This window comes from Dendrobates tinctorius, unplaced genomic scaffold (genome assembly GCF_039654945.1).
Source record: "Dendrobates tinctorius isolate UK_male_01 unplaced genomic scaffold, ASM3965494v1 ptg000142l, whole genome shotgun sequence".
In the NCBI taxonomy this organism is placed as follows: Eukaryota; Metazoa; Chordata; class Amphibia; order Anura; family Dendrobatidae; genus Dendrobates; species Dendrobates tinctorius.
Genome location: NW_027361809.1, coordinates 54942 through 78466, shown reverse-complemented (window position 1 = coordinate 78466; position 23525 = coordinate 54942). Strand labels below are relative to the sequence as shown.

The window sequence follows — 23525 nt, the reverse complement described above, 5'->3', positions numbered from 1 at the left end:
CAGGAGGTCGGTGTAATAGAAGCTTGCCGCCCTGCAGGGAGACAGATTCAAGGAAAGTGGTCATTGATGTATAAAGGTATATAATAGTACATGTATAAATTATAACTTCAGGGATAAGACATTCAAAAGCGAATCACCAAGTGTGGCAAACTAGTCGCAATAATTTCATATAGACTGAAGACACAGAGCAAGTGCATAATCAAAAACCTCCTGTTCATGAAAGAGTGAGCAGGAAAAATCGAGTAGATGCTATAGTGCTATGCCGTAGATATCAATAGCACGGTACAAAACAGTGAGGAGAACAACCCCTGTGAGGAAGCTGACGCAGCGAAACGCGCGTACGAGGGATAGTGGCAAATCTCTGATCTCAATCCTTGTACTTACCTTTAGTATTGTGCAGGTTGTTCTCCTCGCTGTTTTGTACCGTGCTATTGATATCTACGGCATAGCACTATAGCATCTACTCGATTTTTCCTGCTCACTCTTTCATGAACAGGTGGTTTTTGATTATGCACTTGCTCTGTGTCCTCAGTCTATATGAAATTATTGCGACTAGTTTGCCACACTTGGTGATTCGCTTTTGAATGTCTTAGCCCTGAAGTTATAATTTATACATGTACTATTATATACCTTTTATACATCAATGACCACTCTCCTTGAATCTGTCTCCCTGCAGGGCGGCAAGCTTCTATTACACCGACCTCCTGTGATGGATTTATTGCACACAACCACTAGATGGCACCATAACACCTGTACTAAACTTACTCCTGTCTACACAGAATGTTGATGTAATGTTTAATCCAATTATTGTGAAAACTATGTATTGCTATTAATTTATAAATGGATTGTTTACCGCTTTCCGTCTTTGCTGGGTTTTCCTCTTTCCTTATCTGTTTTTTATTTTAGGGTTTTAACAATTTGCACAATAAGATTTTTTTTTTTTTTTATACACAGTATCTATAATTTTGTATCTGGGTAGTCCAATTCGTGGTGGTTTTCTAGTAACTGAAGGGGTTAAAGACATCCAGAGATGTAGGAGTATATTCTATACAGGGAAGGAGAGGCTGACCCCAAATCACTGCCGGCAGCCATACTATGGGCAGGATGAAAGCACTGGGGCAACTCAATAACAAGTAGGATCTCTAGGTCGGGGAATCGCCGTCTCCCACAGCGCCGCCCACTTCATTCACTGATATCATCAGCAGCTAAAAAGCCAAAATTAGGACAAACACACAGGAAGGGATTAGAAAAAGCAGAAGATGGAAAGTCCAGAGGGCAACTACAAAGTGAGAAGAGAGCATGGCAAGATCGGCGGGGGCTGGAGAGAGCAACGCAGAGGGCCGAGAGAGAGCGCGCCAAAGACAGACAGAGAGCGCGCCAAAGACAGACAGAGAGCGCGCCAAAGAGAGAGAGAGAGACAAAGACAGAGAGCGCGCCAAAGACAGAGACAGAGTGCGCCAAAGACAGACAGAGTGCGCCAAAGAGAGAGAGAGAGAGAGAGACAAAGACAGAGCGCGCCAAAGACAGAGACAGAGTGCGCCAAAGACAGACAGAGTGCGCCAAAGAGAGAGAGAGCCAAAGACAGAGAGTGCGCCAAAGAGAGAGAGAGAGCCAAAGACAGAGAGCGCGCCAAAGAGAGAGAGAGAGCCAAAGACAGAGAGCGCGCCAAAGACAGAGAGAGAGCGCGCCAAAGAGAGAGAGAGAACGCGCCAAAGAGAGAGAGAGAGCGAGAGCGCGCCAAAGACAGACAGAGAGCGAGAGCGCGCCAAAGACAGACAGAGAGCGCGCCAAATAGAGAGAGCGGGCGCGCCAGAGACAGAGAGAGCGAGAGCGCGCCAAAGACAGAGAGCGCGCCAAAGACAGAGTGCGCCAAAGAGAGAGAGCACGCCAAAGAGAGAGCGAGCGCGCCAAAGACAGAGAGAGAGCGAGAGCACGCCAAAGACAGACAGTGCGCCAAAGACAGAGAGCGCGCCAAAGACAGAGAGCGCGGGCGCGCCAAAGACAGAGAGAGTGCGGGTGCGCCAAAGACACAGAGAGAGCGGGCCAAAGAGAGAGAGAGAGCCAAAGAGAGAGAGAGAGCCAAAGAGAGAGAGAGTGCGGGTGCGCCAAAGACAGAGAGAGAGCGAGAGCGCGCCAAAGACAGACAGAGTGCGCCAAAGAGAGAGAGCCAAAGACAGAGAGCACGCCAAAGAGAGAGAGAGAGCGAGCGCGCCAAAGACAGAGAGAGAGCGAGAGCGCGCCAAAGACAGAGAGCGCGCCAAAGACAGAGAGTGCGCCAAAGACAGAGAGCGCGCCAAAGACAGAGAGCGCGCCAAAGACAGAGAGAGTGCGGGTGCGCCAAAGACACAGAGAGCGCCAAAGAGAGAGAGAGCCAAAGAGAGAGAGTGTGCGGGTGCGCCAAAGACAGAGAGAGAGCGAGAGCGCGCCAAAGACAGAGAGCGCGCCAAAGACAGACAGAGTGCGCCAAAGAGAGAGAGCCAATGACAGAGCACGCCAAAGAGAGCGAGCGCGCCAAAGACAGAGAGAGAGAGCGAGAGCACGCCAAAGAGAGAGAGAGAGCGAGCGCGCCAAAGACAGAGAGAGAGCGAGAGCGCGCCAAAGACAGAGAGAGCGCCAAAGACAGAGAGCGCGCCAAAGACAGAGAGAGTGCGGGTGCGCCAAAGACACAGAGAGCGCCAAAGAGAGAGAGAGCCAAAGAGAGAGAGTGTGCGGGTGCGCCAAAGACAGAGAGAGAGCGAGAGCGCGCCAAAGACAGAGAGCGCGCCAAAGACAGACAGAGTGCGCCAAAGAGAGAGAGCCAATGACAGAGCACGCCAAAGAGAGCGAGCGCGCCAAAGACAGAGAGAGAGAGCGAGAGCGCGCCAAAGACAGACAGTGCGCCAAAGACAGAGAGAGAGCCAAAGACAGAGAGCGCGCCAAAGAGAGAGAGAGAGCGGGCGCGCCAAAGACAGAGTGCGGGTGCGCCAAAGACAGAGAGAGCGGGCCAAAGACAGAGAGAGAGCCAAAGAGAGAGAGAGTACGGGTGCGCCAAAGACAGAGAGAGCGCGCGCCAAAGACAGTGAGCACGTCAAAGACAGACAGAGAGCGCGCCAGAGAGAGAGAGCCAAAGACAGACAGAGAGCGCGCCAAAGAGAGAGCCAAAGACAGAGAGCGCGCCAAAGAGAGAGAGAGCCAAAGACAGAGCGCGCCAAAGAGAGAGAGAGCGGGCGCGCCAAAGACAGAGTGCGGGTGCGCCAAAGACAGAGAGAGAGCGGGCCAAAGAGAGAGAGAGCGAGAGCGCGCCAAAGACAGAGAGTGCACCAAAGACAGACAGAGAGTGCGCCAAAGAGAGAGTGCGTGTGCGCCAAAGACAGAGAGAGCGCGAGCCAAAGACAGACAGAGAGCCAAAGACAGACAGAGAGCCAAAGACAGACAGAGAGCCAAAGACAGACAGAGAGCCAAAGACAGACAGAGAGCCAAAGACAGACAGAGAGCCAAAGACAGACAGAGAGCCAAAGACAGACAGAGAGCCAAAGACAGACAGAGAGCCAAAGACAGACAGAGAGCCAAAGACAGAGAGAGAGCGCGAGAGCCAAAGACAGAGAGAGAGCGCGAGAGCCAAAGACAGAGAGAGAGCGCGAGAGCCAAAGACAGAGAGAGAGCGCGAGAGCCAAAGACAGAGAGAGAGCGCGAGAGCCAAAGACAGAGAGAGAGCGCGAGAGCCAAAGACAGAGAGAGAGCGCGAGAGCCAAAGACAGAGAGAGAGAGAGCGCGAGAGCCAAAGACAGAGAGAGAGAGAGAGCGCGAGAGCCAAAGACAGAGAGAGAGAGAGAGCGCGAGAGCCAAAGACAGAGAGAGAGAGAGAGCGCGAGAGCCAAAGACAGAGAGAGCGCGAGAGCCAAAGACAGAGAGAGAGCGAGCACCAAAGACAGAGCACGCCAAAGACAGAGAGAGCGCGCCAAAGACAGAGAGAGCGCGCGCGCCAAAGACAGAGAGAGCGCGCGCGCCAAAGACAGAGAGAGCGCGCGCGCCAAAGACAGAGAGAGCGCGCGCGCCAAAGACAGAGAGAGCGCGCGCCGCATCAGTAAGAGGCCAGAAAGCTCCGCAGACCTCAGGTAGCAGCAGGCAGGTTACTGACTCCACAGATGTAGCCCAGGAGTAGACGAGTGGCCAAATTACCGTGGTCATCATGCCCAACGCTGCTGCTCACAGGCCCACGTCTCAGCCTCCACCTTGGATCTCCACGGTCGCTTGCTGACAGTGAATGGAAACCGTCCCATTTGCTCACATCTCCCCAGGATAGTTCTTAGAGGTCACGGATACCTTTGGGGCATTTTTCTTTTTACTTAAACGGTGGAGTTATCTAAAAATCTATCAGTGAGCGGAAGTTTTTATTTTTCTGTCTTCTCTGATCTCCTCCCCCCTTCAGGCTGTGTGCACACGCTGCGGATTAGGTGCGGATTTTGTAAAATCCGCAGGTGAAACCGCAGGTCAAAAGACCTGCGGATTGCTCTGCGGTTTTGCCCTGCGGTTTTTCATCTCCTCAATGGAGGAGATGGCAAACCGCAGGAGAATCCGCAGAAAGAATTGACATGTCAATTCTTTCTGTGGATTGAAAACCGCAGATAATCCGCGCGGAAAATTCCGCACCGTCTGCACTGCGGTTTTTGATTCCCGTAGGGAATCATGGTACTGTACACCGCAGCAAAATCCGCAGCGTGTGCACACAGCCTCACAGTTCAGCTCTCTATTCATGCGGTCTGTGATGGTAAGGCCATGTGCACACGGTGCGGGTCCGCAGCAGATTTAGCTGCGTTGTACAGTACCATTGTTTTCAATGGAAAACGCTGTGCACATGCTGCAGATTTTTCTGCGCGGTTTTGCTGCGGTTTACAATCCGCAGCATGTCAATTCTTTTGTGCAGAAACGCTGCGGTTTCACACCTCATCCATTATGAGGTGTGAAACCTCAGGGCAAAACCACAGGCAAATCAGCAGATAAACCGCAGGACTTTATTCCTGCAGATTTATCTGTGGATTTTACAACAAAATCCGCAGAGCCAAAAAACTCCGTGTGCACATAGCCTAACATGGCACAGATCAGACAGCTCCTAACTCCCTCATCAGAACATCTCACTGACAGACTCCACGTTAACTCGTTCTGCAGCCAACAACAAGCAGCGGAACAAACGACCTCTAAAAGCCGAATAGTGTAAAATAAATCCAACTGTAAAAATTAGCTTTATACCAAAATACTTGAAATTAAGTAAAAAAAAAGATCCCCACAGGCTCTGATGCGCCTTAAGGCTGTGTGCACACACTGCGGATTGCTCTGCAAAATTTTCCGCGCGGATTTGATGAAAACCGCAGGTAAATCCGCAGGTCAAAAGACGGTTTATCTGCAGTTTAGCCTGTGGTTTGACATCTGTCATTCAGGTGCCAAACCGCAGCGGAAGCCGCACAAAGAATTGTCATGCTGCGGATTTGAAACCGCGGAAAATTCTGCAGTGTCTGCACTGCGGTTTTCATTGTACAGAGGTTATAATGGCACTGTACAGCCGAATCCGCGGCGTGCACACACCCTAACCCCTGATGTTACCATTCACTGACAGAGGACAGAGATCTTAAAATGAAGACCGGAGTCAAAGTCTATTAGACTCATCTCACATGACAGATCTGAGGTGTCGGCCATGTTGCAGCTGCGCAGGATGCGACACTGTGCGCCCCGTCTCTGGCGAGGGGTGGAGCGCTCTTCTAATCACCGTCTTACCACCTGGGGCTACATCTTGCCGTTCCTCCAATTACCTTCCGGTGCACAGGACTGGAACCGTCCAAGGCCATCTCTGTCTCTAGAGGCGTGAATGTACTCACACAGGGCTAGATGTAACGAAATAACAGGATTATCAGCACACCGCTATGACAGGACCCCCAGAAGCCAATATCGCACGACCCCCTCCCCAAGATCCCGAGATCGCACGACCCCCCTCCCCGAGATCGCACGACCCCCCTCCCCGAGATCCCGAGAACGCACGACCCCCCCTCCCCGAGATCACACTACCCCGCTCCCCGAGATCCCGAGGACATACGACCCCCCCTCCCCGAGATCACACTACCCCCCTCCCCGAGATCCCGAGAACGCACGACCCCCCCTCCCTGAGATTCCGAGGACGCACGACCCCCCTCCCCGAGATTCCGAGGACGCACGACCCCCCCCTCCCTGTGATTCCGAGGACGCACGACCCCCCCACCCCGAGATCACACTACCCCGCTCCCCGAGATCCCGAGAACATACGACCCCCCCTCCCCGAGATCACACTACCCCGCTCCCCGAGATCCCGAGAACGCACGACCCCCCCTCCCTGAGATTCCGAGGACGCACGACCCCCCTCCCCTGAGATCCCGAGAACGCACGACCCCCCTCCCTGAGATTCCGAGGACGCACGACCCCCCCTCCCCGAGATTCCGAGGACGCACGACCCCCCCTCCCCGAGATCCCGAGAACGCACGACCCCCCCTCCCTGAGATTCCGAGAACGCACGACCCCCCTCCCCGAGATCCCGAGATCGCACGACCCCCCCTCCCCAAGATCCCGAGATCGCACGACCCCCCCCTCCCCAAGATCCCGAGATCGCACGACCCCCCCCTCCCCAAGATCCCATGATCGCACGACCCCCCCCCTCCCCAAGATCCCATGACTACCCAAGATCAGACAACCCACCCAACATCACACGACCCCCCCCCCCCCCCAGACGCCAGGGTTCACACGGCCCCCTCCCTCCCAGATCCCACACGACCCCTCCAGACCCCCGAGATCACACGACCCCCCCCTCCCCCAAGACCTCCGAGATCTCACAAACCCCCCTCCAGATCCCTGGGATAACAATACCCCCCAGGTCACAGGCCCAGCGCCCCCACTCCCCCACTGCTTGGAGCTGTCCATCCTGTGCTTCCTGTTGCAGGAGCACAATTCCAGAGCCACTGTATAACCAACATGGATATTCTGATCACTATCAGCTGCTGCAATCACTTATACATCCGTCACATCCAGAGCTGCATTCACAATTCTGCCACTTTCCTGTTTGCGTAGGCTGCAGATTCTCTTATGAGAGTACAGACCAAGGATGGCCCTTCAGTTCTTATGCTGGGATTTGTAGTTTCACAACAACGCTGCTGTGTTGCATTCTGGGAGATGTGCGGGGATTACGGGAGACATACTAAAGTGAAGGGGGTTGGGGGCGTCAGCTAACAGAATCCTGGATGCAGATCTCGGTGTGACTGGAGGATAAGATCGGCTACGTATGTGCAGAATGACATCATGTATCCAAAACCGCCAGATACAAGCACCAGAACCAATTGGTGGCGGTATAACCCCCTCCCTCCAGACGGGGGCAGAGGCGCACACTAATCGGGAGACTCACCTGCAGCTCATCTCAGTGACTCCAGCTCAGGTGCAATGTCTGCTGGAGCCAGAGGTGGTCTTAAATCCACCTACTGCCTTATTGGAAGCTCTATTGGTGCCCCATGCTTTACAGTGCAGCTCTGCTTCCTTCCATGTGTGCGTCAGATACATGATTATTCCAGATTCGCGCTCTCCCCGAGCCATCTTTCCATCGGACCAGCCCTCTATCTTCGCGGTGCGCTCATCCACTATTGTTAGTCACGGCGGCCATGACACCTGCGCACCGGGGTTCTGTCCGGGACCCGGGAGACTGAGATAATGACACCAGGTAACTGTCAGCAACAGCCGAGACCTCAGGAGGCAGCGCCAGCTTTAGGACAGACCTCATCTGCTGGTCACAATCTCTGCTTGCTGTCAGTGAATGGAACCATGCGCTCCTTACACCCGGATGCTGGGAGCCTGACCTGGACTCAGCTGATGGTTTGTTACATTGTGTCCGTTCCTCTAGAAGCAGAAGGCAACAGGTAATACAATGTAAAAAGCTGCGGACTGCTCAGACACAACTGTAACAAACCCTCAGCCGCGGAGCAGGACTTTCTCCTATTCCGCCTGACAGCAAGCAGACGCTTCTAGAGGAAGGAAGCGTCAGGCCTGTCCCAATCGTGGTCGCCGTGGAGTGGTGGGATGGCGTCCGTTACTTGTTTACCGCAGGGTGTGTCGTCTGCTTCTTTGCGGTTTTCTGGCCGGTGTGAACGCGCGCTTACACGCTGCAGGCCACCAGTTTACACCCCAGGTCGCACCTTTGGTTTTCTTCTGTCTGTTTGCATCATGTACATATAAAGGACGGGAAGATTAATCATTTAGAAAGCCGGATCCATCCTGAGCGTCATCATCCGTCACAGTGTGTCAGGAGCGACAGGACGGCGCCAATCCGACCACCAAGCCCAGCGAAGGGAAGATGGCGCAGCAGAAATGGCCGCGGTAATACAGCGCTGCGGGCGCCAAACCAGTCACCACTGAGGGCAGCGAGAAAACAGCTCCACAGATGGCGGCACAGGGAGACAGGAGATAAACACCGCGGCCGGGTGTATATACAGCACGCTGACGGCCCCCCGGGGGTCTGACGCGGAGCGCAGCTGTGACTACCGACACATACCGCCGTACCCGAGGAGGCGGCAGACGAAAACATCACTGTGTGATGTCATCAGCAGATGTGACATCACTGAGCCACAGAGAACCAGCCGGACAGACTGGGCACAAAGCGGACCCCCGACCATAATGGGGGGATACACTTCACTACCTCATCGGGAGGGCGAGGGGCCGATCACGAGGTCAGATGGCCAAAGATTGACAGGAGCCGTCACCGAGCGCTCCAGAAAGGAAAACCCACGTTATATATACGGGGTCTCACCGAGGGTTACACTGTACACAGGGGGCAGTATACGGGGGGACGGCGTAGACCGGGGAAGCGTACAGGGAGAGACGGCGTACACTGGGGGCAGCGTACGGGGGAGGACGGCGTACACCGGGGGCAGCGGCAGCGTACGGGGGGGGACAGCGTACACCGGGGGGGCAGCATACGGGGGGGGGGGGGGGGGGGACGGCGTAGACCGGCCGGGGGGGCAGCATACGGGGGGACGGCGTAGACCGGCCGGGGGGGCAGCATACGGGGGGACGGCGTAGACCGGCCGGGGGGGCAGCATACGGGGGGACGGCGTAGACGGGGGACGGCGTAGACCGGCCGGGGGGGCAGCATACGGGGGGACGGCGTAGACCGGCCGGGGGGGCAGCATACGGGGGGACGGCGTAGACCGGCCGGGGGGGCAGCATACAGGGGGACGGCGTAGACGGGGGACGGCGTAGACCGGCCGGGGGGGCAGCATACGGGGGGACGGCGTAGACCGGCCGGGGGGGCAGCATACGGGGGGACGGCGTAGACCGGCCGGGGGGGCAGCATACGGGGGGACGGCGGCGTAGACCGGCCGGGGGGGGGCAGCATACGGGGGGACGACGGCATAGACCGGCCGGGGGGGCAGTATACGGGGGGACGACGGCGTAGACCGGCCGGGGGGCAGTATACGGGGGGACGACGGCGTAGACCGGCCGGGGGGCAGTATACGGGGGGACGACGGCGTAGACCGGCCGGGGGGCAGTATACGGGGGGACGACGGCGTAGACCGGCCGGGGGGCAGTATACGGGGGGACGACGGCGTAGACCGGCCGGGGGGCAGCATACGGGGGGGACGGGACAGCGTTGACCAGGGGCAGTATACGGGGGGGGGGGGGGGAGCGTAGACCGGGGGCAGTATACGGGGGAGAATACAAGGCGCAGTATAGATGGGGACAGTATACGGAGGGGGCAGTATATGGGGGGAGAGTGTAGACTGAGGGCAGTGTAGACGGGGACGGCAGAGCACAGGGCGCAGTATATAATCCGCTGCGCCTGTACCGTTATCTGCCGCCTCCTCCTCCCCGCGCTTCTCTGTCACTTACCGGAGAGCTCGTCCGGCTCCAGTCCGGTGTCGGTGTCCAGTCCGCAGATAACGAAGTAGTCGGCGAAGCGTCCGGGCGCCGCGCTGCTCCCCCCTCCCCCGCTCATGTCGCCAGTCAGCTGCGGCCCGGTGCCCCCCACTGCATCACGGGATGTCCGGACAGCTGAGCACCGACGAGGCGGAGCCTACCGCACAGGGGGTGGAGTCTGAATGCGCAAGCGCACTGCGCCTCCAGGGTGATGTCATTGTGTTCAACAGTCAGATCGTGACCGAGAATCCCCCCCGAACTCCAGAGCAAGACCCCCACCCACCGCATAAAACCCCCACCCAGAGCACCCCCCTCACTGCATGAGACCCCCACCCAGAGCACCCCCCTCACTGCATGAGACCCCCACCCAGAGCACCCCCCCTCACTGCATGAGACCCCCACCCAGAGCACCCCCCCTCACTGCATGAGACACCCACCCAGAGCACCCCCCCCTCACTGCATGAGACCCCCACTCAGGACAACCCCTTCACTGCATGAGACCCCCACCCAGTCTCTGTGGCACTGTGCTCCGTGTGGGGGCTCGTCTGTACAGCCGGACGCTGGGTGTGCTGCTCAGTGGATGAGACCCCCAGGGGGCTGCTTGGATTAAGATGCCTCAATAAATGGGGAGGAATGAAACTACAAGACCTAAACGCTGCAGGATGTTTTTCACATTAGTCAGGACACCAGCCCTCTCAGGCACATATGGCTGTGAGCTGGTGACACAGACCGGGGTCCGGGCAGCCCCACGTTTCATTATTACCTCTGACACTGGGGGTCTCTGCTCCGGCCCCCATTCACCCTCTGCACAGCGCCCCCTGCTGGTCACAGTCTATACCACCCTCCATATCCCCCAGCATCGGGGCACTTAGAGGCCGGCAGCTGCGCCTCACCCCACGCTGGGGCTCTACGACCGCCATTATCCCACAGTACAGGCATGCAGCCCCCTCGGAGTGACGCCGGCTTCTGGGACGCTGCACGCTTGTCCTGTGTCAGAGCGGACGGGTGGCGTCACTTTGGCGAATGATCGGTCCAGAAATACTACAACGCGCTCCTCCATTTACTCTGCGTGTTGCCGGCCGCACAGCGAGACCGATGACTCTGCACACAATGAGCATGACGCCACGACAAGCTGCGGAGAGAAGGGGCTTTATAGGATTTATCACAGACACAAAGAGGAAAACAGGACAGTAAATGAGGAGACGCGGGGAGAACACGGAGGGGTCCGAGCACACACGGTGGAGCTGGAGACCCCCCAATTCACAGGGAGGTGACGATCCAGGGCAGGTGGGGGCTGCGGTCAGCTCAGCAGCCATGAAAGCCACCTGCATGGCCAGAAGAGGACTCTAGAGGGCGCCACTGACTGGGCATCAATATGGGGCAGGACAGGCGGGCGCTGGGCAAGGGCAGCCGGGAGATTAGGCAGCACGGAGATTAGGCAGCACCTCTCCAACACAGGATATCACTGCAGGTCCACAGTCACCCAGAGAAGCCTGGCAGGGGGCACCGTGGCAGGAGCAGCACCTTCTGCCCCATTGTCACTCATCAGGAACAGTTAGTCTGCAGCCCCCGCAGCGTCATGTCCCATCACTAGCTCCAGCACCCGATGGCGGCGGCGCGGCCTCTTCCGCTGCTCCTTCTGCCTCCATGTGACAGGGGGAGGAGGACAACTCCCGCGGCATAAATAATCAATAGTAACACTTCAAATTAAAAATATATATCTTATTACCAATGTCTCTTTACCCTCCCCTGGCACCAGCAGGGTCCCCACTGTGCGCCTCAGACATCGGGGGGCGCCGCAGGGACGACAGTACGGTAAATACAATCGCTGCATTTACTATAAAGTCCAGAAGGCTTTAAATTCATAAAATTAAATAATGTTCCCCCCTCGTGGGAGCGTCCGGAGACGGCGGCTGCGGAGACATCACTCAAATTTCTTTTTCAGTCTGTTTTGGAAAATCGCTGGTAGGATGGAGACGACAGCGAGGACCATGAGTACAACGACAGAGTTCCAGGACACGGCCTCCCCCGCCGTGGTCAGCTGGTACAGCGTAGTGCCGGCCTTAATAGCGACAAATGATGGCGGAGCCACTCCTGGAACACAGACAGGCGAAGGTTAATAATACACGACGCCAGATAGCGACCGCAGCAGATTTATATCTACAGGACTGACGCAAAGTTACCTCCTCTATTATACTCCAGAGCTGCACTCACTATTGTGCTGGTGAAGTCACTGTGTACATACATTACATTACTGATCCTGAGTTACATCCTGTATTATACCCCAGAGCTGCACTCACTATTCTGCTGGTGCAGTCACTGTGTACATACATTACATTACTGATCCTGAGTTACATCCTGTATTATACTCCAGAGCTGCACTCACTATTCTGCTGGTGCAGTCACTGTGTACATACATTACATTACTGATCCTGAGTTACCTCCTGTATTATACCCCAGAGCTGCACTCACTATTCTGCTGGTGCAGTCACTGTGTACATTCATTACATTACTGAGTTACATCCGGTATTATACCCCAGAGCTGCACTCACTATTCTGCTGGTGCAGCCACTCTGTGCATGTATCCTGTATCACTGTGACTAGAGGAGCTATAATCTTCCTCACCACAGAGGGGCGCTCTAGTTGCAGTTCTCACCTAGAAACGTTCCCAGGAAGAACACTTTGAGGGGGACGTTGATGACGGGGGATGTGATGTTGATGAACCAGTTGGGCAGGAACGGTGTGATCCGCAGGAAGATGATGTAGTTGATCAGATGATCCCGGTGCCGATCAACCTGGAGGCGGAAATAACAAGAGTTGGATCATCAGGGATCAGGTTACCTTTCACTCCCTCCTCAGGCTGAAAGCACAAGCCCCTATCCCAGACATTTGTGCTGATGACCTGGCCTCCCACTTTACAGAAAAAATAATATCCGTCAGGAAATCTGCTCCCAACCACCAAGTGCTGTCACTCCCATCCCTTCCTGCATCTCCCCTGGCTCACTCTCCACATTTGATCCCATCACAGAAGAAGAAGTCTCCAGACTCCTCTCTTCCGACTACATGCACTAACGACCCCATTCCCTCACATCTCCTCCAGTCTCTCTCACGAGTCGTCACAACTCACATAACTACAATCTTTAATCTCTCCCTCTCCTCGGGCATATTCCCATCCTCCTTCAAACACGCCATCGTTACTCCATTACTAAAGAAACCCGCTCTCGACCCATCCTGCACAAACAACTGCAGACCAGTCTCCAATCTCCCCTTCATGTCTAAACTTTTGGAGCGCCTAGTCTACTCCCGCCTTACCCGTTACCTCTCCACTCACTCCCTTCTAGACCCTTCACAGTCCGGCTTCCGCCCCCTACATTCAACTGAAACTGTACTCATCAAAGTGACCAATGACCTTCTGACAGCAAAACGTAATGGTGACCACTCTCTGCAGCTTTCGACACTGTTGACCACCATCTCCTACTCTCCAGGCTCCAGTCACTAGGCATTAAGTCTCCTGGTTCTCTTCCTATCTCTCTGACCGCTCCTTCAGTGTTTTGTTCTCTGGCTCCACTTCATCTCCTCTTCCTCTTGCTGTCGGGGTACCTCAGGGCTCACTCCTTGGTCCCCTCCTCTTCTCTCTCTACGTGGCCCCAATTGGACAGACAATCAGCAGATTTGGCTTTCAGTACCATCTCTATGCTGATGACACACAACTGTACACATCATCCCCCGACCTTACCCCCGCTGTACTACAGAACGCCAGTGACTGTCTGTCCACAGTCTCCAATATCATGTCCACTCTCTATCTGAAACTCAACCTCTCCAAAACTGAACTTCTTCTGCTCCCACCATCTACTAACCTCCCTAAATCTGACATTTCCATCTCTGTGGGTGGCACCATAATAACAGCCTGACAGCAGGCACGCTGTCTGGGTGTTATGTTTCACACCAATCTCTCCTTCATATCCCATATACAATCTCTTGCTGCTTACACCTAAAGGGCATCTCCAGAATCTGCCCATTTCTCACCATGGAAACAACAAAAACCCTCACTGTAGCATTGATCCACTCCCGCCTGGACTACTGCAACGCTCTATTAATTGGCCTCCCCGTCACTCGACTATCCCCTCTCCAGTCCATACTTAATGCAGCAGCCAGGATCATCCATCTGGCTAATCGGTACTCGGACGCGTCCGCTCTTCGCCAGTCCTTACATTGGCTGCCCATTCATTATAGGATCCAATTCCAAGTACTTGTTCTCACCCACAAAGCTCTCCACAGTGCGGCACCCCCCTACATCTCCTCCCTCATTTCTGTCTATCGGCCTAACCGACCGCTGCGCTCTGCAAACGACTTTCGACTAACCTCTGCCCTAAGCCGTACCTCCCACTCCCGACTCCAAGACTTCTCCCGTGCTGCACCAATCCTCTGGAATGCTCTACCCCAAGAAATTAGGACCATCCACAATTTGCATAGTTTCAGGCGCTCCCTCAAAACACATTTGTTCAGAGCGGACTATCACGTTCACTAATCACAGTCATTCTATGTGTAAGTGTGCGTGTGTAGCCCATTCACTATCTCCATCCATCCCTCACTCCCTCAAGATGGCTGGACCTTCATTGTAAATCCACCATTGTATATACACCCCTGTCCTCTGTATCTCCCCCACCTCACTGTAGAGTGTAAGCTCTCACCAGCAGGGGCGGCTGATTGTGCTTTAATTATTGTATTATTAACGTTGTTGTTACTTATGACTTGTGTTTTGAAACTGTTAAACTGTAAAGCGCTGCGGAATATGTTATTATATGGGATTACATTAGCGATAATCTTATGGCAGGATTAGCCTGGCAGAGCGGCACAGGGCGACGGGGCACAGCTCAGGTCACAACACCTGTTTGCAATCTGTGAATAGAAACTTTGTGACACTCACCTGCTGCGACCACTTCACCGCCTTCTCCGTCAGATACTTGTAAACCACCGGCCGGCCGACCAGATACGAAAGCAGGTAGCAGAACGAGGCCCCCAGGCCGGAGCACTGCAACCGCCAGAGAAGAGGTAAAGTAAGTGCCCCCTCATCATATCAAGTGTACAATAATCCTCCTCATCCCCAGCACGGGACAGCAAACAGAAAAGCAGAAGTCGTGCGACTGCAGCTCTGAAGGTGACTAGAGGATAAGACCTGATGAAACTGCACAATAGTGACTGCAGCTCTGGAGGTGACTGGAGGATAAGACCTGATGAAACGGCACAATAGTGACTGCAGCTCTGGAGGATAAGACAGAAACTCATAATTGGTACCCAATGTTAATACAACCCCTGGCAAAAATTATGGAATCACCGGCCTTGGAGGATGTTCATTCAGTTGTTTAATTTTGTAAAAAAAAAAAAAAAAAGCAGCAGATCCCAGACCTGGCACAAAACAAGTCAATTCAAATGGCAACTTTCTGGCTTTAAGAAACACTAAAAGAAATCAAGGACAAAAAAATGTGGTTGTCAGTAATGGTTACTTTTTTAGACCAAGCAGAGTGGGAAAATTATGGAATCACCCTGTAAATTTTCATTCCCAAAACTAACACCTGCATCAAATTAGATCTGCTCGTTAGTCTGCATCTAAAAAGGAGTGATCACACCGTGGAGAGCTGCTGCACCAAGTGGACTGACATGAATCAGGGCTCCAAGACGAGAGATGTCAATTGAAACAAAGGAGAGGATTATCAAGCTCTTAAAAGAGGGTAAATCATCACGCAATGCAGCAGAAGATGTTGGTTGTTCACAGTCAGCTGTGTCTAAAATCTGGACCAAATACAAACAACACGGGAAGGTTGTTAAAGGCAAACATACTGGTAGACCAAGGAAGACATCAAAGCGTCAAGACCAAGACCAGAAGCTTAAAGCAATATGCCTCCAAAACAGGAAATGCACAACAAAACAAATGAGGAACGAATGGAAGGAAACTGGAGTCACATCTGTGACCGAACTGTAAGAAACCGCCTAAAGGAAATGGGATTTACATACAAAAAAACTAAACGAAAGCCATCATTAACGCCTAAACAGAAAAAAACAAGGTTACAATGGGCTAAGGAAAAGCAATCGTGGACTGTGGATGACTGGATGAAAGTCATATTCCGTGATGAATTGCGAATCTGCATTGGGCAAGGTGATGATGCTGCAACTTTTGTTTGGTGCCGTTCCAATGAGATTTATAAAGATGACTGCCAGAAGAGAACATGCAAATTTCCACAGTAATTGATGATATGGGGCTGCATGTCAGGTAAAGGCACTGGGGAGATGGCTGTCATTACTTCTTCAATAAATGCACAAGTTTATGTTGATATTTTGGACACTTTTCTTATCCCATCAATTGAAAGGATGTTTGGGGGATGATTAAATCATTTTTCAAGATGATAATGCATCCTGCCATAGAGCAAAAACTGTGCAAACATTCCTTGAAAAAAGACACGAGGTCAATGTCATGGCCTGCAAATAGCCCGGATCTCAATTCAATGCAAAATCTTTGGTGGAAGTTGAAGAAAATGGTCCATGACAAGGCTCCGACCTGCAGAGCTGATCTGGCGACAGCAACCAGAGAAAGTTGGAGCCAGATTGATGGAGAGTGCTGTGTGACACTAGGGATGAGCGAGTACTGTAGTATTCGGACTCGCTGTGCTCGTCACGAGTACCTCCTAATACTCGGGTACTTGTAACGAGTACTGAGTCCAATGTAAGTGTATGGGAAACGCGATTAATGGGCGGGGACTGTGCGAAGACTGTGCCAGGCTATGCGGGACTTTGCAGGTACTGTGCGGGAACTGTGTGGGGACCGTGCGGGGACCGTGCCAGGCTATGCGGGACTTTGCAGGTACTGTGCGGGGCCGTGCGGGGACTGTGCAGGGCCGTCGCGAATATTGTGAGGCGAGTAGTGAAACACTCGCGAGGATTCCAGTACCGCATTACTCGCCGAGTACCGAATCCTCACGAGTATGCTCGCTCATCCCTATTTGACACTCATTAAGTCCAGGCCTCAGACTACAAGCTGTTAGAAAAGCCAGAGGTGGTGCAACAAAATACTAGTGATGTGTTGGAGGGTTTTTTGTTTGTTTTTCATGATTCCATAATTTTTCCCTTATGCTCTGTTAAAAAAAAAAAAAAACACTAACCATTACTGACTTCCACAGTTTTTGTTCTTGATTTCTTTTAGTGTTTCTTAAAGCCACAAGGTTGTCCTTTGAATTGACATTAGTTTTGTGCCAGGTCTGTGATCAGCTTTTTTTCTACAAAATTAAGCAACTGAATGAACATCCTCCAAGGCCAGGGATTCCATCATTTTTGCCCGGGGTTAAATATGGATATGAATTAAAGGGGACGACCCCGAGCCGCGTTGTTGTCGCTGGTCCTGAGAGGAGGGTCACGTGTTCACTGGATGAATGAAGCGATGGTCGCACACGGGCACTGCCCGTCCATTCCATGCGTAAGGGACTAACAGTTATGGTCCCACTGACATTAATGGGCCGCAGCGCACGTGTGACGACTGTTTCACGCCGACATAGGACACGAGACCCCCAATCACATCCCCATCTCCTAGAAGACGGCGGGTGACTTCTATGACGTAGCCTCCCCTCCCCCACAGAGTACTCACCAAACACACGAGGAACAGGGCCAGAGGGAAAGGGTAGAGGAATCCGGAGAGAATGCTGAGGAATATGGAGCCGGGGATGGCGAATGTCTGCAGGCTGCACAGGTCATTAAGGAGAAGTCATGTGATCGCGCCGCTCCGCGCACCGACACCGGGAGCAGCGACAACTATAATAGTGAAGACGGTTATCAGAGGTCGTCACCCAGAAGAATGGGTGCTAGTGAAGGATACAAGATGTAGGTGGTGAAGTACGCCACCAACACCTCCACGTAGAAGGTGTCCTTGTATTTGGAGAGCACCTTCCCCAGCGCCTTGGCGTCCTCCATGTCCCTGGGGATCTTGATCTTCTCTAGCTCTTCCCTGTAAATGTAAAATTTACTTATTGTTTGGCGTAAAAGATGGCGGCAGGAATGGTTTGTAGATTTGGCGCAGGTCCCTCTGCGGGGCTGACACTCACTCGCTGAGCTGCGGGAAATGCTTGTAGACCAGGAACATGACGAAGGCGGCGGAGAGGAATATGGAGATGAGGATGAGGAGCGAGGTGCGGGCGGAGCCTCCCTCTGAGTGCGCCTTCCCTGCAACAGGGGAAAGCCACCATTAGTCACCCACAGCAGCGGCGTGTGGAGCACCCCCAACCCTGGCGGCGGAGAGTGCAGCGCCCCCCCCTCCTCCACCTGCGGCAAGGGCAGCACTCCCCCCTCCTCTCAACCCAGGCAGTGCCACGGCAGCATGCAGCATGTGGAGCACCCCCCAACCCAGGCGGAGAGTGCAGTGCCCCCCCTCCACCTGTGGCAAGTGCACAGAGCCCCCCCCTCCACCCGCGGCAAGGGTAGCACTCCCCCCTCCTCTCTCAACCCAGGCAGCATGTGAAGCGCTCCCCTCCACCCCCAACCCAGGCAGTTCCCCACATAAGAGCTCTGTGATAACCGCTCCTGACCACGTGCTCATCACAGGTCCATGGTAGGAAACAATCCTCTTGTGAGCCGACAGCTCGTTACATTGTATCAGGCTCTATAAACAAAGAAATAAACTGGAATACAAGTTGTTGTGCACGGAGCGTGTAAGCGCCTGTTCACACTGGCCACTAACCAGACAAAACCCAAGATAAAAACATAACCTAAGACCCTGCAGTAAATTAACAGCAACAATGCATGAAAACAATGTAAAAGCCATCCCACCACGCCAGGGTGACCGCAATCGGCACAATTTTTTATTAGCACAGGTGTGACCTCCCTGGCATTACATTGGGTGTCCCTTAGCTGAGTCTCAGTCCTTCTCCACAGGCAAGTCCCAAATAGGGTCACCTTGGCGTGGTGGGATGGCTTATACATGACATTTTTTGGTTAAAGTTATGCTAACTGAGCAGCGTACGCCGTTATCACGCACTATTGTGGGTCATTTACTGCCGGGGATCTGCTTATGAGGATTTTATCTGAGTGCATCAGGCTCTGGATACAAATGTAACAAACCCTCAGCAGTGAGGCAGGACAGGTTTACAGCCTCTGGACACAAGAAGGCGGCATCAATTCACTGACAGCAAGTAAAGATTTTGAAAATGTGGCAGAGCTGCCTGGAGGCCGCCCGCTGACTGGAGGCCGCCCGCTGACTGGAGGCCGCCCGCTGACTGGAGGCCGCCCGCTGACTGGAGGCCGCCCGCTGTCTGGAGGCCGCCCGCTGACTGGAGGCCGCCCGCTGACTGGAGGCGTCGGAGCAGATCGTGATGAAATCTTGTGAAACACGGAAACAATGAAATCTTGTCTTATGCAACGTTAAAGGGCCGGTAACACCGCGCTCAGGAGCGGCAGAGAGCGTCACCCGCCTGCAGTCCGCGTGTGTCCGGCCACGTGACCTTTCACCCCAGTCCTGACCTTTGAGCTGATTCTGGGCCGGGTGATATATACACTCTCCGCCCGCAGGCAGATACTCGTATACACACAGGTGTACACCCTCCGCTCACCCCCACCTGGCGCGGTGCTCTTCGGGCGCTCCTGTGCCCGGGCCCCGGTGACGTCCCCCGCGGGGGCCGCCGCCTCCTATTTCCAGTTCAGCAGGACCGAGGCCGGAGCTCAGCCCTCCTGGGAGTTGTAGTCCCCACAGTAACTCGCTGCACCCCACCTGTGACGTCACCGCCGGCGCTTCTCCTCTCACCCCGGATCAGCTTCTTCTCCTCCTCGCGGCCGCTGTCCGGTCTCCGCTCCGCCGTGGTGGTGGTGGCGGCGGCTCCTGCGCTCCGGGCTCGGGCCATGACGACAGACGAGGCTCCCGGAGAGGCGTCCACAGACTGACAACCGCCACTTCCGCCTCCGCCACAACTTTACGGCGGCGGCACAGCGCATGCGCGGCCATCACCATAGTAACAGGGAACAACCCGGACGTCCTGTGGCCGCTCTGTGTGACCACACCCCCTTCTCTGTGCTTATGAGGGCGCTCTGTGTGCTGGAGCTGCTCTATGGTGCAGTGAGTCACCTTGTGCCGCGTGGAGCAGCGGGGCGGGGGTGGTACTTGTGACGTCAGCTCTGGGCGGGGGCGGAACCTTCAGCCTCAGCTCTGGGCGGGGCGGTACCTGCGGCCTCAACTTTGGGCGGGGGCGGTACCTGTAGCCTCAGCTCTGGGTGGGGGTGGTACCTGTAGCCTCAGCTCTGGGCGGGGGTGGTACCTGTAGCCTCAGCTCTGGGCGGTACCTGCAGCCTCAGCTCTGGGCGGGGGCAAGCTCTGTGACATCAGCTCTGGGCGGGGGTGGTACCTGTAGCCTCAGCTCTGGGTGGGGGTGGTACCTGTAGCCTCAGCTCTGGGTGGGGGTGGTACCTGTAGCCTCAGCTCTGGGCGGGGGTGGTACCTGTAGCCTCAGCTCTGGGCGGGGGTGGTACCTGCGTCCTCAGCTCTGGGCGGGGTGGTACCTGCGGCCTCAGCTCTGGGCGGGGGTGGTACCTGTAGCCTCAGCTCTGGGCGGGGTGGTACCTGTAGCCTCAGCTCTGGGCGGGGGCGGTACCTGTAGCCTCAGCTCTGGGCGGGAGTGGTAACTAGCCTCAGCTCTGGGCGGTACCTGTAGCCTCAGCTCTGGGTGGGGGTGGTACCTGTAGCCTCAGTTCTGGGCGGGGGTGGTACCTGTAGCCTCAGCTCTGGGCGGGGGCGGTACCTGTAGCCTCAGCTCTGGGCGGGGGTGGTACCTGTAGCCTCAGCTCTGGGCGGGGGTGGTACCTGTAGCCTCAGCTCTGGGCGGGGGTGGTACCTGCGGCCTCAGCTCTTGGCGGGGGTGGTACCTGTAGCCTCAGCTCTGGGCGGGGGTGGTACCTGCGTCCTCAGCTCTGGGCGGGGGTGGTACCTGTAGCCTCAGCTCTGGGCGGGGGTGGTACCTGCGGCCTCAGCTCTGGGCGGGGGTGGTACCTGTAGCCTCAGCTCTGGGCGGGGGCGGAACCTGCGGCCTCAGCTCTGGGCGGGGCGGTACCTGCGGCCTCAGCTCTGGGCGGGGGCGTTACCTGCGGCCTCAGCTCTGGGCGGGGCGGTACCTGCGGCCTCAGCTCTGGGCGGGGGTGGTACCTGCGGCCTCAGCTCTGGGCGGGGGTGGTACCTGCGGCCTCAGCTCTGGGCGGGGGTGGTACCTGCGGCCTCAGCTCTGGGCGGGGTGGTACCTGCGGCCTCAGCTCTGGGCGGGGGCGGTACCTGTAGCCTCAGCTCTGGGCGGGGGCGGTACCTGCGGCCTCAGCTCTGGGCGGGGTGGTACCTGCGGCCTCAGCTCTGGGCGGGGGCGGTACCTGCGGCCTCAGCTCTGGGCGGGGTGGTACCTGCGGCCTCAGCTCTGGGCGGGGGTGGTACCTGCGGCCTCAGCTCTGGGCGGGGGCGAGACTTTATAAATGACATCTTTCGTTACCTGGTATGTTTGTGGTTATCTATCTGGATGACATGTTGATTTATTCACCTGACCTTGAGTCACACCGGGTACATGTCAGGCAGGTCTTGCGGATACTCAAAGACAATAAGTTATATGTCACACCCGAGAAATGTATGTTCTCGGTACAGGAAATCCCTTTTTAGGGTTATTTTTTGTCTGCTGCCGCTTTTTGCATGGATCCAGCCGAAGTCTGGGCGGTACTGGATTGGGATCGTCCTTTGGACCTAAAAGAATTACAAAGGTTTTGGGGTTTTGTCAACTGTGAGGGACGAGGGAGACTCCGTTTTGGATTTCTTAATTCAGTCCCCATAGACTATCCAGATCTCCCATCCTCAGCAGGGTTGTGGCCCCCACCCTTCGGATAAGTTCACAATTCCCTAAAGAACAGAACTTTACCGTATGGCCAGAGAATTAGAGGCTATGTGTTAATGAAGGCAGGGAGGAGCAGAGCTGGGACCCCCTGCTGTCTTTTGTGCAAAGCGGCCGACGTCAATCATCAGCTATTATTATTATTATTATGCATTTCTATAGCGCCACTTATTCCATGGCGCTTTACAGGGAAAAGGGGAAATATAGACAAGTGTAATAAACGTGTAAGACAAGGAACACACAAGTACAGGAGGAGAGGGGACCCTGCCCGCGAGGGCTCACAGTCTACAGGGATGGGTGAGGATACAGTAGGAGAGGGTAGAGCAGGTCGTGCGGTGGTTCAGTAGACCGAGGATCATTGCAGGCTGTAGGCTTGTCGGAACAGGTGGGTCTTCAGGTTCTTCTTGAAGGTTTCCGTTGATGGTGAGAGTCTGATGTGTTGCAGCAGGGAGTTCCAGAGTATGGGGGAAGCACGGGAGAAGTCTTGTATGCGGTTGTGGGAAGAAGAGATAAGGGGGGAGTAGCGAAGGAGATCTTGAGAAGATCGAAGGTTGAGTGCGGGTAGGTACCGGGAGACCATGTCACAGATGTATGGAGGAGACAGGTTGTGGATGGCTTTGTATGTCATGGTTAGGGTTTTGAATTGGAGCCTCTGGGCAATAGGAAGCCAGTGAAGGGCCTGGAATAGGAGGGAGGCTGGGGAATAGCGGGGAGACAGGTGGATTAGTCGGGCAGCAGAGTGTAGGATGTACTGGAGCGGAGCCAGAGTGCTAGAGGGGAGACCAGAGAGTAGGAGGTGGCAGTAGTCGAGGCAAGGGAAAGCTCTAGACCAAGCGTCACCGACACCTAGAGATGAATTATGAGCGTACCGTGCTTCTCAGGGTGAAGTCCAATATGCCACCAGCACTCCTACGTCTCATCTTTCCTTAGCTGTCCCGGATACCGAGCTATCGAGACCGGCTCTCCAGAACCGCTTAGCCGACCCAAGTTTGGACTCGCCATATCGGTCCAACCCCAACGAACCCGTTGAGACGTCAGTCGTCCCGTTTGGACCTCCCACTGGGAAGTTATGACCCACCCTAGATATTGGGAATTATTTGAGCTAGGAGGTCAAGGGAGGAGAATTCAGTCCAACCCAGAGGGGCGCTGGCGAATATGGGAGGAGGCGAGCTAGGGGCTAAAAGCTGGCTACACACCTTTAGCCTTTGTTCTGCCATGGAAGCCACGCCGTGTGTGGAGACGGACCAGAAACTAAGAAGGTGCCTGTGGATGCGAGAGCTTTCCCTCCACCACAAGTTATACGGAACGGTAACATGACAACAGCTGACTGCTATCCCCATCCTGTGCCCTCCCTGTGTCTGTGCCTCTGGCTGTAATATCTGTATTATCTACTGCGCCTTTCGGCAATTAAAATATCAATTAATTTTGTTCTGCTCTTTTATCTCAAAACTCGATTTTCCACGTCCGTGAGTCCGTCTTGTACTTATACGCTACCTGGGGTTGGTGTCTGACCCGATATAAGCATGTTAATAGACCGGGCCTATATCTAACGAGGAACTGGCGGCAGCATACCGCTCTGGTGTTATTGGGGGATCCTGGCAGTGACGGACCGGAGGTATATATATACATTCCCGCCTGGGACTGGTGATATACTGGATATACTGCCCTCACTGCAGAGTGCCCAGATAACAAGTACGTGACAGGGCAGCCTCTCCAGTGACTACTTATCCTAGGTGTAGT

At 54.8% G+C, this 23525-nt stretch overlaps 2 protein-coding genes across 4 annotated transcripts in view; both read right to left on the bottom strand.

Moving 5' to 3' along the window:
• DENND5A (DENN domain containing 5A) overlaps nucleotides 1-10078 on the bottom strand; it is a 46391-nt gene extending 36313 nt beyond the window's left edge. Inside the window, exons 1-2 of one of the 2 annotated variants that reach the window (XM_073545177.1) lie at nucleotides 9871-10078; nucleotides 5784-5855 (exon numbers count right to left, since the gene is read on the bottom strand). In XM_073545177.1, the coding sequence (XP_073401278.1) occupies nucleotides 5784-5855; nucleotides 9871-9976 (178 nt within the window). In that variant the 5' untranslated portion in view covers nucleotides 9977-10078. The remainder of the gene's footprint in view (nucleotides 1-5783; nucleotides 5856-9870) is intronic. The other variant, XM_073545179.1, reaches the window with a different exon arrangement.
• Nucleotides 10079-11030: 952 nt separating this feature from the next.
• Nucleotides 11031-19900, bottom strand: TMEM41B (transmembrane protein 41B). Of its 2 annotated transcripts, none has more exons than XM_073545175.1 (7): nucleotides 19643-19900; nucleotides 17985-18102; nucleotides 17759-17887; nucleotides 17531-17624; nucleotides 14825-14929; nucleotides 12554-12692; nucleotides 11031-11991 (listed from the first exon to the last, which is right to left on the bottom strand). In XM_073545175.1, exons 1-7 carry the CDS (start codon nucleotides 19770-19772, stop codon nucleotides 11822-11824), a joined length of 885 nt encoding a protein of 294 aa, XP_073401276.1. In that variant the 5' UTR covers nucleotides 19773-19900; the 3' UTR covers nucleotides 11031-11821. The 2 variants fall into 2 exon arrangements, with proteins under 2 accessions (XP_073401276.1, XP_073401277.1); XM_073545176.1 differs by having other exon boundaries at nucleotides 19676-19900.
• Between the last annotated feature and the right edge of the window lie 3625 nt (nucleotides 19901-23525).

Bases quoted from the DNA above. Each gene is read 5' to 3' on its own strand.
- TMEM41B (XM_073545175.1), bottom strand. From the start codon at position 19,772: ATGGCCCGAGCCCGGAGCGCAGGAGCCGCCGCCACCACCACCACGGCG. The intron at 17,625-17,758 runs GTATCCTTCACT...TGACCTGTGCAG, and splicing joins TACTTCACCACCTACATCTT to CCTGCAGACATTCGCCATCC. The intron at 12,693-14,824 runs GTGAGTGTCACA...TTCCGCCTCCAG, and splicing joins CGGTGAAGTGGTCGCAGCAG to GTTGATCGGCACCGGGATCA.